General features: G+C 50.7%; 1 protein-coding gene across 1 annotated transcript in view; it reads right to left on the bottom strand.

The window, feature by feature from the left end:
* The window catches only part of RSPH10B (radial spoke head 10 homolog B (Chlamydomonas)), a 40278-nt gene that overhangs the window by 11751 nt on the left and 11882 nt on the right, over positions 1-16645 (bottom strand). The window contains exons 9-16 of the mRNA XM_006889628.1: positions 14791-14912; positions 12975-13164; positions 10604-10718; positions 8516-8595; positions 6981-7129; positions 3690-3797; positions 1742-1879; positions 705-824 (exon numbers count right to left, since the gene is read on the bottom strand). Of these exons, the coding sequence (XP_006889690.1) occupies positions 705-824; positions 1742-1879; positions 3690-3797; positions 6981-7129; positions 8516-8595; positions 10604-10718; positions 12975-13164; positions 14791-14912 (1022 nt within the window). The remainder of the gene's footprint in view (positions 1-704; positions 825-1741; positions 1880-3689; positions 3798-6980; positions 7130-8515; positions 8596-10603; positions 10719-12974; positions 13165-14790; positions 14913-16645) is intronic.

The following is a 16645-nucleotide window of genomic DNA, read 5'->3' as shown; positions in this document are numbered from 1 at the left end:
AAACTGGGAGGAGGGTAGAGAGAATAGTGCAACAATGAATGAGTGGAAGCCCAAAAATCTCTGTAAATGTTTATGAAAATTAATATAATTATAGAAAGAAAAAAAAAACAAAAAAAAAACAATGGTACAACATGGAAGCTTTCTAATGATTCCCTAACAAATATTCCGATAAGCTGTATAGTTATCAAAGGGTGAAACGCAGTTCTCCTCAGCCCCATCTCACCCTCTTGTCTGCTGGGAGAGGAGGTTCACCTAGAGTCAACTCACTAGAGAGAAAGGGGAGGAGAGTGCGCTGAGAGGGGACACCACAGCACCAGCTGTCAAGGTGGCACTTTGGATGCTGGCCCTGTGGGAGGTCCCCAGGGAGCCCAAGATGCTAAACTCAGAGACCTTCCTCCAGAACCAGCAGAGAGCATGCACCCTGACTTCAGCCGTCTGGCCTTCTAATGTATCAATCAGTTTGGTAAAACCACCCTCTATGGTATCCCTGCCACAGCAGCACCGGAGAACTGAGACATCCGTGGTGGCCAGTCACAAAGGTGGTCTGTGCCGGGCTCCCTGGAGGAGATTCCGTGGTGCCACCCTGCTCTCCTCGCCACCACATGGTGGGATGGTGCCTGGAGTGGGGGGCGGGATGGCTCCAGGAGCTGGGCGATGACAGCTGCTCCCACACGTGTCCCTGTCGGTCACCTGCCCATACAAACCTCCGACTTCCGGGTCTTGATGATGTCCAGCAGGAGGCCCAGCTTGCTCGAAGACTTGGTGCTGGCGAAGTGCACGGTCTCGCGGCTCCCCAGGGCACTCTGGCTTTGGGTCTGCAAATTCTAAGCACAAAGGTCGAGACTTGAGTGGTTCTCGTTGGCCTGGGGACAGATCCAAGCCAGACCCACTGCGTCCCTCCGTCCATTTCTGAGGCTGTGATCCTTGCAAGGGAGCTCTGGTGGCCTGGGGAGCAGAGAGTAATGCTGCCAACCCAAAGGTGGGCAGTTCAAATCTTCCAAGCTGCTCTTAGGTGAGAAGATGGGCAGTTGCCTCCCATGCACTTTCCAGCCTCTGAAGACCCGATAGAGTCTCAGCTCTGCGTTGGCTCTGACCCAACGGACCCAACACCGAGGACTTAAAGGGTTTTCTGAGAAATGAGACGACCTATCTTTCTCCGAAGGAACAGCTCATGTTTAGTTAACCGACTGCAGTTTAGCCTGCTCTGCACCAGGGCTCAGAGCACCTGCGAAAAAACCAGGAAATCGGTCACACTCCTCTCAAAAGGCAAAAAGACCCTTTACGTTCCGGGAGTGAGACTCAAGGGCTTCTGTGCCTGCTGTCCCGAGATAATCTCTAAACCTTGAAGTGAACCGGGCCACCTCGGAGCTCAGCTCACACTGACACACAGCAGAAAGAATGCCGCCAGGGGGCACATGGCAGGAGCCACAGTGCCCAGGGACCACATGGTACAGTGAGAGCCACTGCCTCCTGGGAGGGCACGGCATGGTCCGAGTCACAGTGACCAGGGAGCTGTAAAATGAGAAGCTAAGGGTGCAGGGAGGGACATGATGGAGACAGAACATGTACACGTGTTGAGGAAAACGCATTCACCATCACAGCACAGACCACTGCATGGGAACCTCCCTGCTGTCAGCTGTAAGTGAAAGGACGCTGACATCTCCTAGAACCTTTTCCTGGAGGTTTGTAAGAGCCCAGGAGGCTGTGATGCTGGCTCGCGGAGCCCGAGGCCTGCCCTCACCTGACTGCAGAGGATGCTCCCGTATTTGTTTGCAGACAGCTCTTCGTTTGCAGTGTTGGTGTATGACCTGGTCATTTGGTCCGTGATGGAGACGAGCGCAAAGCTTAAGAGTGCTTCGAAGAATTCCAGGAAAACCAGCTGCAATGTGAGAAAACAGAACCGTGTTCATTCCTGCCCACCAGACGGGACCAGAGATCCAGTTAGAATACTGTCTCAGGATGGTTGGGCATCAGCTAGAGAACATTCTGCAGCAGAAACACCACTGAAGATTAATTCTGTCCTTAGAGTTGAAAGAATGATTTTGTTTGGTGGAAGAAATGCAGCTGGGGTGGTTCTCACATCCTGGGGGCACGTTGTCAGGATTGATTGGTCCATGGAGAAGGAAGTTCATGTCTGGGATTACAGCGCAGCTTCTTACCACTTGGTCACCAGAGCTCCCTATGGATACTGTAAGCATTGCTTTTAACATCTTAAATTTATGACAACTTGGATTAAACTGATACTAATTTAACTTCAGTAGCACCCCAAAACTCTGTACTTAAACACTATTCCTTTCACACACAAACCCACCCCTCTGGTTGATGTTATCAAATCTTATCATCTGCCCTCCCACAGACATTCACACTTATTTTTATACATTTGCCATTATAAAGCATGGCAAACTCACCCACTTGATACTTAACTGATTTCAACTCATAGCAACCCCTACAGGACAGTATGGCTGGCTGGCCCACATGGTTCCCAAGGCTGCTGGGTCACAATTTCATGGAGGTCTTTTTCCTTTCCCACCTGAAGGACTCTGGAGCATTTCTCGTAAGGCACGTCTGTAGTGAGGTGCTGTCACGTCCAGTCCAGCACACGGTGAGCCCATGCCCAGCAGAGTGGACCCTGCCCGCCATCTCTGCGGCACTTGAGCCCACTGTGGCAGCCCCCAGGTCGGTCCAGCTCAAGGAGGGTCTTCCACTTGTGTGCTGACCCTCTGCCTTCCCCCAGGAGGCCAAGGATTCCACACTTGGAGCTTTTATCTGGCAATGTCCCAACTTTTGTCCTCATTCTTACGGGACAGTTTGGTTAGACCCCGTTACTCTTGATCAGTGTTGTTCTGTAGCCCCCTGGCCGCCAGGTTGCTGAGACATGGACGATCTCACTGGCGTCCGTGTGACGGCTGTGCTCTCACATCACGCTCCCGATGTCCCAAGTTCATTTCTGTGCTGCACTTGTTCCTGGATCTTGACTCATGTTTTTCTGTTCTGTTCTTCCAATCTGTCCTCACGTGCATCTGCAGCACCTGCTGTGTCCCCTGCCCACACATCCCGAGTCCCTCGATTCCTCCTCCCTGCTTTCCTCAGTGTGCCTGCAGGGAGGGCTGTGAACCCGCTCGCGGCACCTTCCCCCCAGAATGCCTGTTGTGTCGATTTTCTCTCAAGTAAGGCGGTGAGGATTTTGAGATAACAGGTTCACAAAACTCTCACAAAAAAGCTTGTTAAATGGGGAAAAGGGAACTAGGGGAGAAGTGACAGCAACAGTGAAGCCAGGAAAGGATTGCTAGGGTTGTTTTCACTTCATTTCACCATCATTTGCCGTGCTATGCAGCCATCACCACGTTTCCTGAAGCTTTCCATGGTCCCTGGAGTCCAAGGGATGCACTGGTTAGGACCCAGCCTGATAACCGAAAGGCAGTGGTTCAAATCCACCAGGCATTGCTTGGGAGGAAGATGGCGTAGTGGTTCCCAGTGGGGTCCCCTGGAGATTTACAGCCTTGGGCACCGTTCCTATGGGATAGGGACACTGCCCTACGGGATTGCGAAGACCAGAATCAACTCAGTGGCTTTGGAGTTCTAGAATTTTGGCTGGAATTCTTTTCAGTAAAACTGTGGTTCTTGGAATCTAAGGCAGAAAAACAGAAGCCCTGAATCTGATCTGTAACGTTTGTGACACTTTTACGAACCTCAAGTTCAAAGTTGCTGTCAATTCCATCATGTATGAAAGGATTATCCTCTGCTATGACTTCCACAAACTTGGTTGCTGTTAATTCTTTATTTATCATTTTAAAGTCCTGTAAAAGAAAAACAACAGTTTTTAAGTAAAATTCTGTATCACAATAACACTAAGTACCCGAAAGGTCATGATCTCAAAAATTGTTCATTTTGAAGAGTTCTGGATTAACACTGGTTTCTACCTAACACAAAGTCCATTTTCAAGGTATAAATACATACAGGCTGCACAGCGATGGACTTAGCAGAAGGAGAAAGTAAGCATTCAGTGCAAAACACAGCCTGGGGCCCTGGACTCTCCTCCATCTCCCCCCAGGCAGCGAGCACATCCTCTGAGCCTGCTGGGCCAGAAGCAGCCAGCACAGATACGGACTCAGAGCCAGAAGCAGGTTTTGGTCGCTGGGAGGTCTCAGCATGAACTCTGCTGGGTGTGTCCTGTGTGGGGTTTGCTCTGCTCTTGAACGTGCAGGCTTGTGTTGCAGACCGAGGGTCCAAAGAATGAAATAATTTTATAATTATTAATAATGCGACAGACTACCAGGAATGACATAGAACAGAGAGTGTGAAAAACAGGGGGCCAACAGTTCCCATGACTGAAGGCCCCAAGCCATGCTTCTCTGAGTATTTATTTAGAATCATAAGGAAGGTAAGCAAAGTAAAATCACAAGGAAGTACAAAGCAAAAACAAAGGAAAATGGTGAAGTCTTTTACAGATAAGGCCAAGTTCCTCTTTATGCTAATCTCAAGAAGGAGGGGTTCATTTGACACAAACTAAGAACAATGTTAACTCCTAGGGAACGCCCAATGCCACAAGGTGGCCTTCAGTTTGTATCCAGCTTCCCTCATTTCCCGAAACAGCATTTGGTCTACTATTATTCAATTTGATAGTCAGCTTCCCTCAGGCTTGTCTTTGGTCTGCCCTTGTCTGTGTCCTCTTTCAGCCTCACCTCCTGTCTTCTCTCCCACAGGGACAACAGTGACACAAGGTGACCTCTTTTTGTCCCAAGGTCCCTAACGCTCTTCTTCCTCTTCTTCAGATGGTCTTCTACTGCCAAGTTTGGCTACTGTTTTCACTGTGTCCTCTGTCCCCACCATTCTGCTGTCAAGCCCACTTGTTGAGTTTGTATTTATGTTATTCTATTTAGAATTCTCAGATTTCCATTTGGTTCTTTTTTTTCTGAGATGTTTCCTTTCTCCTTTTTTTTTTAATTATTTTTGTGTGTGTGTGCCGTCAAATCAGATCTGACTGGTACAGGAGGAGATTGTCCCTCCTTCCCCGGCAGAGCATCTGGTGGATTTGAACCGTGCGCCTCTGGGATTGTAGTTGTGGCTCCTTACCACTAGGCCACCAGAGCTCCTCTTCCTTTCTCCTTCTATTCCCTTATTTCAATTCATGAAACTCAGGCGAAAAATTTATCAGTGGAATGAAAAGAAAAAAAAATCCTAAACAAACATCAAGGTGAAAAAAAAGAATTTTCTGTATTTTAAAGCTGCCATCATAAAAATTCTTCACTGAATCTAACAACCAGGAGAGAATAAAATAGATAAATGGAACCTTTTAAGTATCAAATCCCTGTGCACAACAAAAACTTCTCCAACCAGTAAGAAGGAAACCCATGAACTGGGGAAAATATTTGGTAATGACATATCTGCTAAGGGACTTACGTCTAAAAATACTCCGGCACCTCAACAAGAAATAGGTAAACAACTCAGTCATAAAATGGGCACAGGCTATGGATACACACTTCACCAAAGGCGACATTCAGATGGCGGACACACACATGAAGAAATGTTCACGATCGCTAGCTATCAGAGGGATCATGTCCAGCAATAGCAGTGAAGCTCAACAGAGCAGCAAACAACAAACGCTTGCTGAGACCAGTGAGCTCACAATAGTATAGCCACTATGGAAGGCGGTCTGGTGCTTTGCTTTCTCAAAAAGTTGGAAATATAAATGCCATTTGACCCAGCAATTCCACTACTGGGAATATACCCTAAAGAATGCCGAGTGTAACCCCAAGCGGCTTGCTGCTGTGATCTCGAGAATAAGGGAGCCGCGGACCACAGTGCCGTCCGTCAGCTCCGGGAATATGGTCTGCACTGGAGCCAAGAGGGAAGCGCGGTCCTGACTAGCAACAAGGAAGTTCGCCAGGGTTGTGCAGAAGCTGGGCTTCCCAGCCAAGCTCTTGGGCTTCAAGATCCAGAAAGCAGGAAGCTGTGACGTGAAATTCCCCATCCGCCTAAGAAGGCCTCGCGTGCACGATGAGCCAGAGCTGTTCCCAGGTTTAATTCACAGGATGATCAAGTCCAGGACCCTCCTCCTCGTCGTTTCTGGAAAAGTTGTAGTAACAGGCGCTCAAGTCAGAGCGGAGGTCTACGAGGCCTTCGAGAACACACACCCGATCCTGAAAGGCTTCCGGAAGATCACATGGCTGCACGATGCCTGCGTCCCTGTGCACCCCAAGCAAGGCCAGCTGGCCCTGCCGCCAATCCCTGCTGTGCCTCGGGCTGCTCTGCCAGGGGGCTGTGGATGCAGCTGACCGAGGGGGCCAGTGACACAGCTGCCCTTGGTGGAAGTTCAGTTCAAAGCTCACTGCTGTTGACAAGCGTCCAGCATTAGCCACCTCTACAACAGATTAGACTTTTACTTATTTTCTTCATCAACCAGTTTTGCATTTCTACCAGGCAAGTAAAGATCTTTTATTAAAAAACAGGTGCATTGCAAAGTGGACTAGGGGAGGGGACCAAGGAGTGGGGAAGGGAAGAAAATGTGCAACAATGAATGAAAATTTTTTTTCAAAACCCTGAGTTTATGCTGTTGGTGGTGGTGGCTAAGTGCCGTCGAGTCGCAGGCGACTCATAGCGACCCTATGAAGGAGAGTCCTCAACGCTTGGGTGCCTTTCATCCTCTCTCCAGGTTCATAGGTTTCTGGAGGCAAGATATTACGGAAGTGGATGCCACTCCTCCTTCCACAAGTTTATACTAGAGGGGAAAAAGGTTGTTCCAGAGGAGAAAAACGGCTCAGAAACAGAATGTAGTGAGAAAGTCTGAGTTGAATTGCATCACCAGGGACCACCTGGACGTTGTCAGACCACGTGAGTTACTCTCTCATTTCCCTTTCTTATACCCAGAGACCCCTACTGACTGTTCAGTAGCTGTGGGATTCACACCAGGCCTTTCACCTCATCGTCTGCACGTCAAAATGTTTGTGAACTTAAAACCCGTGTCAAACTGAAGCGATTACTTTGAACATCCAGAGGAAGTGCCTCATCTTCATGGTTGGCTCCCCGGGCGGCAGGGTGCTCGGTCTGCAGTAAACGGTGTAAATCTCCCAGCACTTGTCGATGTAGTTCATCGCATAGAGGGTCCGCTGCTGCTCACTGAACAAGTTGCCTGAAACCACCAGGGTGGGGGGGAAAAAAAAATCAATCCCCACCGGAACAGAGAAGAGAAAAGCAAAGCAGCAGTCCAGAGGGCTAACGGACCAGGTGGGCCCCAACCTTCCCGCCCTGAGACCAGAAGACCTGGATGGTGCCCCACTACCACTGCTGACCACCCTGAGGGGAACAGAGCACAAAGTCCTGAAGGACAGGATGGAAAAAAATGGCCAGGCTTACGGGTCCAACAGGGACTGGTGGAACCCCCAGGGCTATGACCCTCAGTCACTGAACCTGGAACTCACTCCACAGTTCAACTTTCAGCCAAACAGTAAGCCTTTAAGTGAACAGTAACACCGGGAGGCAGGCACCCACATATGATCAAAAGGGCAGCACATACCCACAGACAAAGCCTAGAAAGCAGTGGGGACTAGGATGAACGGAAATGGGCATCACAGGAAGTGGGAGAGCATGGTTACACTGGGGAAATGGATGGATACCATCAAATACGGCTCACTGGAAAACCAGCTTCCCATGCGACCTTTCACCCAGACCTCAACAGAATCTATAATCTGGTAACATGGTCTCATGTCTGTGCAGGTATAACGGTAGGTACAGAAGCATACAGATCTGTGCACAGATACAGGTATCTGCATGTACTTTACAGATATGTGCGCGCGCGCGCGCGCACACACACACACACACACACACACACACAGAAGACACAGTGACAGACATAACTGAACACATTGCAAGAATAGTTTTCCGGGTGTGAAGGCTTAAACCATTAGTCTCATGGGACAGGCAGCTGGTAACACAAACCCCACCTTCTACATCCCAGAGAAGTGTAAGGCATGTGGGCTCTTCAGGGCCCGTGAACTGCCACCTGAGGCCCAGCCATTAGTCTGTCCTCATCAGGACCAAAGAGGAAGGATGAAACTCTCAGATGAAACTGGCCGACAGCCGACTTGAGCCTCGGCCTCGACTACCCGGAGACTGGAAGCACTAGACAGTGGCTGGCTCTCACTACCAGCCATCAGGATGAAGGCGACAGAGGGACCCGAATAGAAAGGGAGGAACACGTGGAACTACAATTCTGAAAAGGTCCAGACCGACAGGACCATCACGCTGTGATGCAGTGAGGTCATCGCTGGTATGGAAAACCAAGGCGGTCACCCAGGAGCACAGACTCCACAAAAATGTAACTCAACGGGAGCAGATCAACAGTGACTGAAACGGGGTGAGAAGCCGGAGGAACTGGGCACTAGACAGGACACTAGGCACGCTGTGGAAACTGCCCATCGTCACTGGACATGTGTCAGATGGCAACCTGCTGGGTACACTTCACCCAGACACAGTGAGACACAGTGCGCCGAACCCCACCCGGCGTGTCTGTACTCACCTCTCACCTGACAGGCGTTCGGGTGAATGTTCTCGGTCATCAGTTTCGTGAAGCACAGGAAAAGCGACGGGCTCCTGTTTCTGTGACGACAAAGAAACAGGAATTACTCCTCCCTCGTGGAGACAGGACGTCATCGCCTCCCCTCCACTGTGGGCTGGGCGTGCTGAACGGACATCTACAGACAAGCAGACAGCTTTTAAAAAAGGCCTTTCTGGTAGAGCGCACTCCAGCGTGGTTAAGTGCTCAGCCGCTAACAGAAAGGCCACAGGTTCAAACTCACTAGCTGCTCTGTGAGAACGATGAGGCATTTTCCAGGAAGATGACACGCAAATGCTAGGGAACAAATCTCCCCTGTCGAGGGGGCCACTGGGAGTCGGCACGGGGTGCGGTAGAGAGGCCTGGCTCAGAGCACTTGAACCAGACAGCTCTAGTTACCATCCCTAATGACACACGTGGACACAACGTACTAGTGAATACGTCATGAGGGGCAGATTCACGTCCCACCTAGTCCCCGAAACCCGTAACAGAGAGAGACCACCAGTAAATCAAAACATGTCATACAGGGACAGACCATGAGAGATACAGAAGATTCCAGAAACGATCCCAGAAACTATCAGACTGGACAAGGCAACACTCGACAGGGTGTGACCAGGGGACAGGAAAGCCACTGTAAGTCCGCCGATGCTGCTGCAGCAGTCCCCACCATCACTGCCCTCCAGGGGGAACTGCCTCTGCTGACCTGCTGGGTCTCCGAGGCCGTTAAACCACGTGGGAGGAGATTGCCCATCTTTCTCCCTCAGAGCAGCTGGTGGGTTTGAACCATCAGAGAGGCAGGGCCTGTGGGTTAGTGCAGCTCCTGCAGCCGATGCCACCAGAACTCTGGGACCCTTCACCCTGGCAAGTGCACGTGTTTACGGAAGATGGGAACTTGGGGGAAGCTGGGTGATGGGTAGGCAGGACCCTGAGCTGCCATGGCAACACCCCCCCCATAGATAGAAAAAGTATTTCAAATAAAAAGTTTGAGGGTTTTTCTTAGAAGTATCTTAATTTTTTTTTAATTTTCTTGTTTGTGTGTGTGTACAGTCAAATCAGATATGACTGGTACAGGAAGAAATTGTTCCTTTTTCAGCAGAGCATCTGGTGGATTTGAACCGTGCACCTCTGGGATTGCAGTGCAGCTTCCCACCACTAGGCCACCAGAGCTCGCCCGCTGTTGTTTTTTTTAAAAAAGAAAAAGACAAAATTAATTTTGCTCTGAATAAGCACATTCTGGCCTAAGGAGGAAGAGTGGATTGTGACTATCTGGTAGCACGATGGTTAAAGCACTTGAAAGAGTGGTGGTTTGAACCTCTCAGCTGCTGCTTGGAAGGGAGATGAGGCAGTCGGCTCCCACCGAGACCACAGCCTTGGGAGCCCACCGGGCAGCTCTCTGACCCACAGGGTGTCTGTGTGGTCACTGTCAGGACGGCACTGGCTTCCTGATTTCTGAATTTAAACCCCTCGAGCTAGTTGCAGTTCTGAAAGTGAACTCTGCTCAGAAGGGAACTCGGAGACGGAGCCTGTCACCTCACAGCGTGGGGGTCAGCAGGTCCGGAAACTTGGGTCTCTGGTCATTCATGTCAAGAGTATATAAACATGCAGCTCTCACGGAGGTTGGGGAAATTGTAAGATGCGTCACCCTGTGAGCCTGGAACTCAACTCACCCCTCAGCTCAGTTTTCATCCAAAGAACAAATAAATGAACACCACTACGGAGGCCCGCACGCTGTGGAACAGCCCACCTTATGAGGCTAGAAGGGCGGCATTTTCTCAGGGCCAAATCTCAGAGGCAAGAAGGGAAAGGAGAGAAGGATGAAGGGAAATGAGAATCATAGGGAGGGAGCAGGAAGAGTGCTGCTATGCTGTGCCTGTTGGAACTGACATCATAACACAGGGTGACTGAAAAGAAAGCCAACATTCACTCAACTCACAATTACTGAAGAGTATGTAAAAATGAAAGCAGATGACATTCTAAGTACAATACCAGTTAGCTCTGCCCTCCTCCATTACCGTGAGCAGTAACTCAGATGGTTCCAGAAATTGCACTTACTGGTATTCCTTGTGGTGGATGTGGTAAGCCAGCTGCAGGATATAATTCAGAAAGTGTCTCAGCAGTATTGTCGTAAATGGAGAATGGATTTCTTCTACTGAGCTGGCACTGTTGGCTAAAATAAGAAAAGTGGAGAAGTTGCCTGTTTTCTAGACTTTTATTTTCTCCCAGCAGAGTTCAAGTGACCAATTCTCAGAGTACTTTTTTCCCTAGAGAATACATGAACCACACATGAGCTTCCTCTGAAAACTACCCTGCAGAAGGTCTCTGCCGGTGTGAGAAACCAAAGCCCACCTTGAGCTGCTGCATCTCAATGAACCGTTCAACGAGGTGGCCAAGCGGCAGGCCCAGAGGTGCAGATCTCTGCCGAGATCCTGAACAGAAAGACCCTCATTCTTGAGGTTAAACCCAGTGACACCATCGAGAATGTCAAAGTCAAAATCCAAGTCAAGGAGGGCGTCCTCCCTGACCAGCAGCGCCTGGTATTTGTGGGCAGAGGATGGCCGTCCACTCTGACTACAACGTCCAGAAAGAACCCCCTGCATCTGGTGCTGCGTCTGCATGGTGGCATTACTGGGCCTTCCTGCACCAGTTCACCCAGAGCCAGAACTGTGGCAAGATGTTCTGCCCAAATGTTCTGCCTGCCTGCGCCCCGCCGTGCTGTCAAGTGCCACAAGAAGTGTGGGTGCACCCACAACCTGTGCCCCAAGGAGGTTGAGTAAGAGCCCCCTCTTCACTGGCTCCCTTGCCTCTTACAGGTGGCCGCCTTCTAAGCCCCATGGCCCTGGGCTCTCAAAGTCTCTTTCATTGAAAAAAATTTAAACCACAAATTGATTAGTGTTCTAATTCAAAACAAATTTTATGTCCATTCCAAACACTTTTGTGGTAAATGAATACTTTTTCCTAACACTTTACTCATCCAGTAAGCCACGCACCACCGTGGACTGCTCCAGGCCCTCCAACGCTGTTCTAGACTGCCCCGGGCCCTCCAACGCTGTTCTAGACTGCCCCGGGCCCTCCAACGCTGTTCTAGACTGCCCCGGGCCCTACAACGCTGTTCTAGACTGCCCCGGGCCCTCCAGATCCTCTGCTTCTGTCCTCTAACACCGCATTTTTAAACTCTAGAACTGCTGTCAAATTGATTCTGACTCAGAGCAGCCCCGCGGACAGAGTGCAGTGCCCCGTAGGATCTCCCAGGCTGTACATCTTCATGGAAGCAGCCTCTCTCATCTCTCTCCTGCAGAGTGTTTGGTGGCTTCGAGCCACCAACCTTTAGGTTGGCAGACAAGCACTTTAACCAGTGAGCCACGGTTCTCTTTTACCATCAGTCACAGGTAGGTAAATTTTCTGGACCTGTCACAGCCGTTCAGCTCTGCGGCAGAAGGAACCACACACACATAAACCAATGGGCATGGCTGTGTTCTAATAAAACTTTATTTATAGACAATAAGTGGTCAGCTGGCTTTGGCTCTGGAATGTTCTTTGCTAACCCTGACTGAGGGGCTGCTGTGAGTCAAATTAAAGGTGATGGCAGCAGGCTCAGTTTGGTGGGTGGGCGTCTGCTGTCACCTGTTATTTCATGGGCATCTCTGGGTGGTACAGTCTCTGCCGCTCAGTGAAAAGGTGAGAGGTTCCAGTCCACCTAGAAGTGCCTTGGAAGAAAGGCCTGGTGGTCCACTTGTGGAAAATCAGCCAGTGACAGCCCCTGGGACACAGCTGTCCTCTGACACGCAGAGGCCTCATATTTCCTGATGCCATTTCTTTGTAACTACACCGTAACAAGACCACGACAGGCTCATTTCAGGATCACCTCCCCCAGCATTGACATTCCCTGATCCCCCGACACAGCTGGGCTGGGTTATTAAAGGACTCATACTTGGCAGCCTGGTGGAACAGTGGATTAAGTGTTGGGCTGCTACCTGAAAGGTCAGTGGTTCAAACTCACCTGCCACTCCTTGGAGAAAGGTGGGCAGTCGCTTCAGTCATGACCTGCAGCCCCAGAAATCCTGGGGAGTTCTACGCCCCCCTGCTAGGTTGCTAGGAGGTGGAAGACTCGGCAGTGGTGGGTTTGGCTTTCTCACAAAGATGTGAGAAAGGAGGCCAGTGGTTAAAGCACTTGGCTGCTAACCAAAGGTCAAAGGTTTGAACCGACTAGCAGCTCTCTAGGAGAGAGACGAGGCCGTCTGCTTCTGTGGAGACTTACAGCCTCGGAAACCCAACGGGGCAGTTCTGCTCCATCCTACGTGGCCACTGAACCGGAATCCCAGCCACAAAGCGGGTCTGGGGTTTGCGTCCACAGCCCTTGATCCTCCCGGGAGAAGGATGGGCAGCCTCTAGTCCGTAACGGACCCTTCAGCCACAGGATTCTCACCGCTGAGTAGCCGGTCCATGTCAGCAAGCGTGAGTTTGTGGTGGTGAAATCTGCAGTCTTTGAGGAACCTCCAGAAGTAAAGCCTGGTCATGAGAAAGGTGTTGTCCAGAGACTGTTCGCAGCCCAGGCTGCTGTAGAAGCTGTAGATCCTCCTGAGCTCTGTGATGTTTCTCAGGACAGCAAATTCCACCTGAAAAGAAGCCCACACACGTCTGCGTCTCACCTGCGAGGACAGCAGCAAAGGAGACACCGTCATCAGACCACGTGAGACAGCGCGTCGAAGTGACAGTTTTCACCTCCAACCACCAGATGCAAAGTACGCTCACGGCCGAGGCTACCCGTCCAGCCCCCAGGTTGGCCAAGCCCGTGCCTGAGCCATAGTGTCCATCAGACCATCCGCTCACGGCCGAGGCTGCCCACCAAGCCCACACCTGCATCACAGTGAAAACCTACCCATTGGACCATCTACTCAGAGCCGAGGCTGCCCATTGGTGCCCAGGTCTGCCAATCCCACGTCTGAGCCACAGTGTCCATCAAACCATCCGCTCATGGCCAGGTTGCCCATCTGGCTCCTAGGTTGGCCAAGCTCATGCCTGAGTCACGGTAAAACCTACCCATTAGACCATCCCCTCAACAGCTGAGGCTGCCCGTCCACCCCCGGGCCGGCCAAGCCTGCGCCTGAGTCAGTGAAAGCCCGCCCATCAGACTGTCCACTCACAGCTGAGGCTGCCCGTCCACCCCCGGGCCAGCCAAGCCTGCGCCTGAGTCATAGTGTCCCATCTGCTCACGCTGCCACATGAGGCGACAGCCTCACGGGACCAGAAACCCTGTGGATCCACATTCATGAACCGGGCCTGAAAACAGCAGTAAACTGAATCCAGTGATGCATAAAGAGTAAAACAAGAATGGGAACATAAAACACCAAGCAATGGCGAGCTCTGGTGGCCTAGTGGCAAGAAGCTGCACTGCAATCCCAGAGGTAGACAATTCGAATCCACCAGATGCTCTGCTGGAGGAGGAGGGACAATTTCTTGTGCCAGTCAGATCCAATTCGACAGTACACACACACTCATATATAAAATTAAAAAATAAACCCAAGAAACATTAAAAAAACCCCAAACCACCAAGCACTTAGTCACTGTGCCCCCAGGGCCTTTGTTGGAAAAACACTAAGATCAGGTCTCTGTGGGGATTGGTTTCTTTATTCTTTTGTCTGATCTGTGTGGATCAGAAAGTCAAGAAAGGGTAGCCCAGTTAAGAAGTCCAAAGACTGCACTGGGGGCAATCAGCTGTCAAGAGCGTCTTTTAAAGTGCTAATAAGCCAAGGATGTCAGTTTGGAAACTAAGGTGTATCTGATCCACGCCATGGTATTTTCAGTTATTTCATGTGCGTCTGAATGTTGTACAGTGACTAAGGAAGATTCAAAAAGAACTGATGCCTTCGCCTTGTGCTGGGGGAAGAGTCCTGCGTCTCCACGGACTGGCAAAAGCACAGACAAATGTGTCTTGGTGGAAGTGAAGCCGGGCTGCTCCTTGGAGACAAGGCTGGTGCAACATGTCTCCTAGAACGTGGGTGTATTGTTAGGAGGGGCTGGACCTTGGAGGGACATGCCGAGAAAAAAGAAGGGGATCAGTGAAAGGAAGACTGTTAAACAGATGGCCTGACAGTGACTGCAGCAGTGGTGAGGACAGGATAAGTTTATGTCTTCCAGTCTTCCGGTTATAGGGTCACCGTGAGCTGCGGTCACCCCGATAGCACCTAACGACAATGTAATGCTTCAAGGTCAAGGCTCATCACAGCACAAATGGTTCTCACCTGCTTCTTTTCTTCCATCCGGTCCTTCTCAGGGTACCTGGACAGCAACAGATCAAGGTCCAGTTCAATGCTTGTCCCCAGCACAGAGTTACTCTCGCTGCCATCAAGCATTCGTATAATTTCTGGCAAAGGAAGTTGAATATACAGAATAACTGTGATAAAACCAGAGCAACAAGCCACCACTGAAACTTTTTCAGCTCTTACTCCAGAAAACAAAGGCAGATACGTGGAATCATTACAAGCAACACTGAAAATAATGGCTTTCCACGAAATACTGTCGTGAAATCCTGCTTCTACAAAATAATCTTGTGATCGAGACTATAAAAAAGCCGCCTATGCCAGAAGCAGGACCACGGCAGACCACTCTGAGCAGGATCAAGACAGGGTCCTGGGGAGATGGGAGAGAGACGGGCAGGAAGACTCAGAACCCGATCACAGACCAGGCTTCGTGGGCTGGTAGAGGCTGGTGGAACCCTGAGAACATGGCCCTTCATCACCGGGAGCTTGAACTCAACTCGCCCCTATGACTCAACCTCTGCTCAAGCAATAAACAGAATTGTAACGGTCAACATGTACTCGTAACATCAGTCAACCCTGAGAAATCAGAGGGGCAGCAACTGCCCAGAACAGAACGCAGAAGGCTGGAAGAAAAAGAAAGCAGGGTGAATGGGAAACACCGGGAGTAACTGGGGAGAGTGCTGCCACGCCATCAAGACTGCACTCGGTGTCAACAGAGCCGTTCACACTTGGAACCAACTGTTTCCCTGTGTTTCTTCTCTCTCTATTCCAGGCAACATCATCATAGATGGAGACAAGACAGACTGTCAACAGCTTCATCTTCCTTGGATCCACAACCAGCAAACACTTCTGGTACCAGCAGTCAGGAAATCAGGAGATGTACTGCACTGGGAAAGTCTGCAGTTAGGGACCTCCCCAAATGATTGAGGACCAAGGATGTCAGTTTGAGGACTAATAAGCTGCATCTGATTCAGGCCATGGTTTTTCTGATCACTTGCTATGCACCTGAGAGCTAGATAATGAATAAGTATGATAGAAGAATCGATGCCTTTGAGCTGTGGTGCTGAAGAAGAGCCCTGAACATCCCATGGACGGCCAAGAGAACAGGTATGTCTTGGAGAGGATGCAGTCAGAGCGCTCCTTGGAGGCAAAAATGATAAAGCTTAGCCTCACATACTTGGCATGTTGCTGGGAGGTGCCATTCCTTGGAGAGGAACATGATACTGGAAAAGGTGGAGGGTCAGCCCTCAACCAGGTGGACTGACACGGTGACTGCTGCAATGGGCTCTAGTGTTTCAGGGAGTGTAGGACAGCGCAGGACAGACAAGCACCTAACAACAACAAAGGGGGTGGGGGGTGATAAAGTCCACAGGCAGCAACGCTGGGGTTTGAGGCCACCAGCAGCTCCTTGGAGGTGTGCAGGCATCTCCCACGCCACTGACGGCCTCGGAAGCCCGCGGGGCAGTCAGTTAAGAATTGGTGCCGACTCAAAAGGAACAGAGAAGACAGAAAGCCTGTGAGGAAGAGAAAAACCCTCAAAGACAGTGACCGTGGCCCTGGGCACACGCACTCCAGAGCAGGTGAGGACCGGGCAGGTGGGCATGGGGTCACAGTGGGTCAGAACTAGCGGGGCGGGCATGAGGTCAGCTTAAGTCCAAGGGGCGGAGGTCCGGGCAGGGGCAGGTCAGAGCTGATGAGGTCCGGGCAGGGGCGGGTATGGGGTCAGAATAACTCGGAGCTGGTGAGGCTGGCACAGGGCTCAGCAGGGTCGGTCATGGGGACGACCCCATGTGAGTCTGAGCTGACCCGCAGGCACCAAACCACAACTACTAAGAAT

The sequence above is a fragment of the Elephantulus edwardii genome, unplaced genomic scaffold (genome assembly GCF_000299155.1).
Source record: "Elephantulus edwardii isolate Elephantulus edwardi_28Jun2011 unplaced genomic scaffold, EleEdw1.0 scaffold00080, whole genome shotgun sequence".
Taxonomy (NCBI): domain Eukaryota; kingdom Metazoa; phylum Chordata; class Mammalia; order Macroscelidea; family Macroscelididae; genus Elephantulus; species Elephantulus edwardii.
Note: the sequence above shows the minus strand (reverse complement) of the source record. Positions and strands in the feature narration are given on the sequence as shown.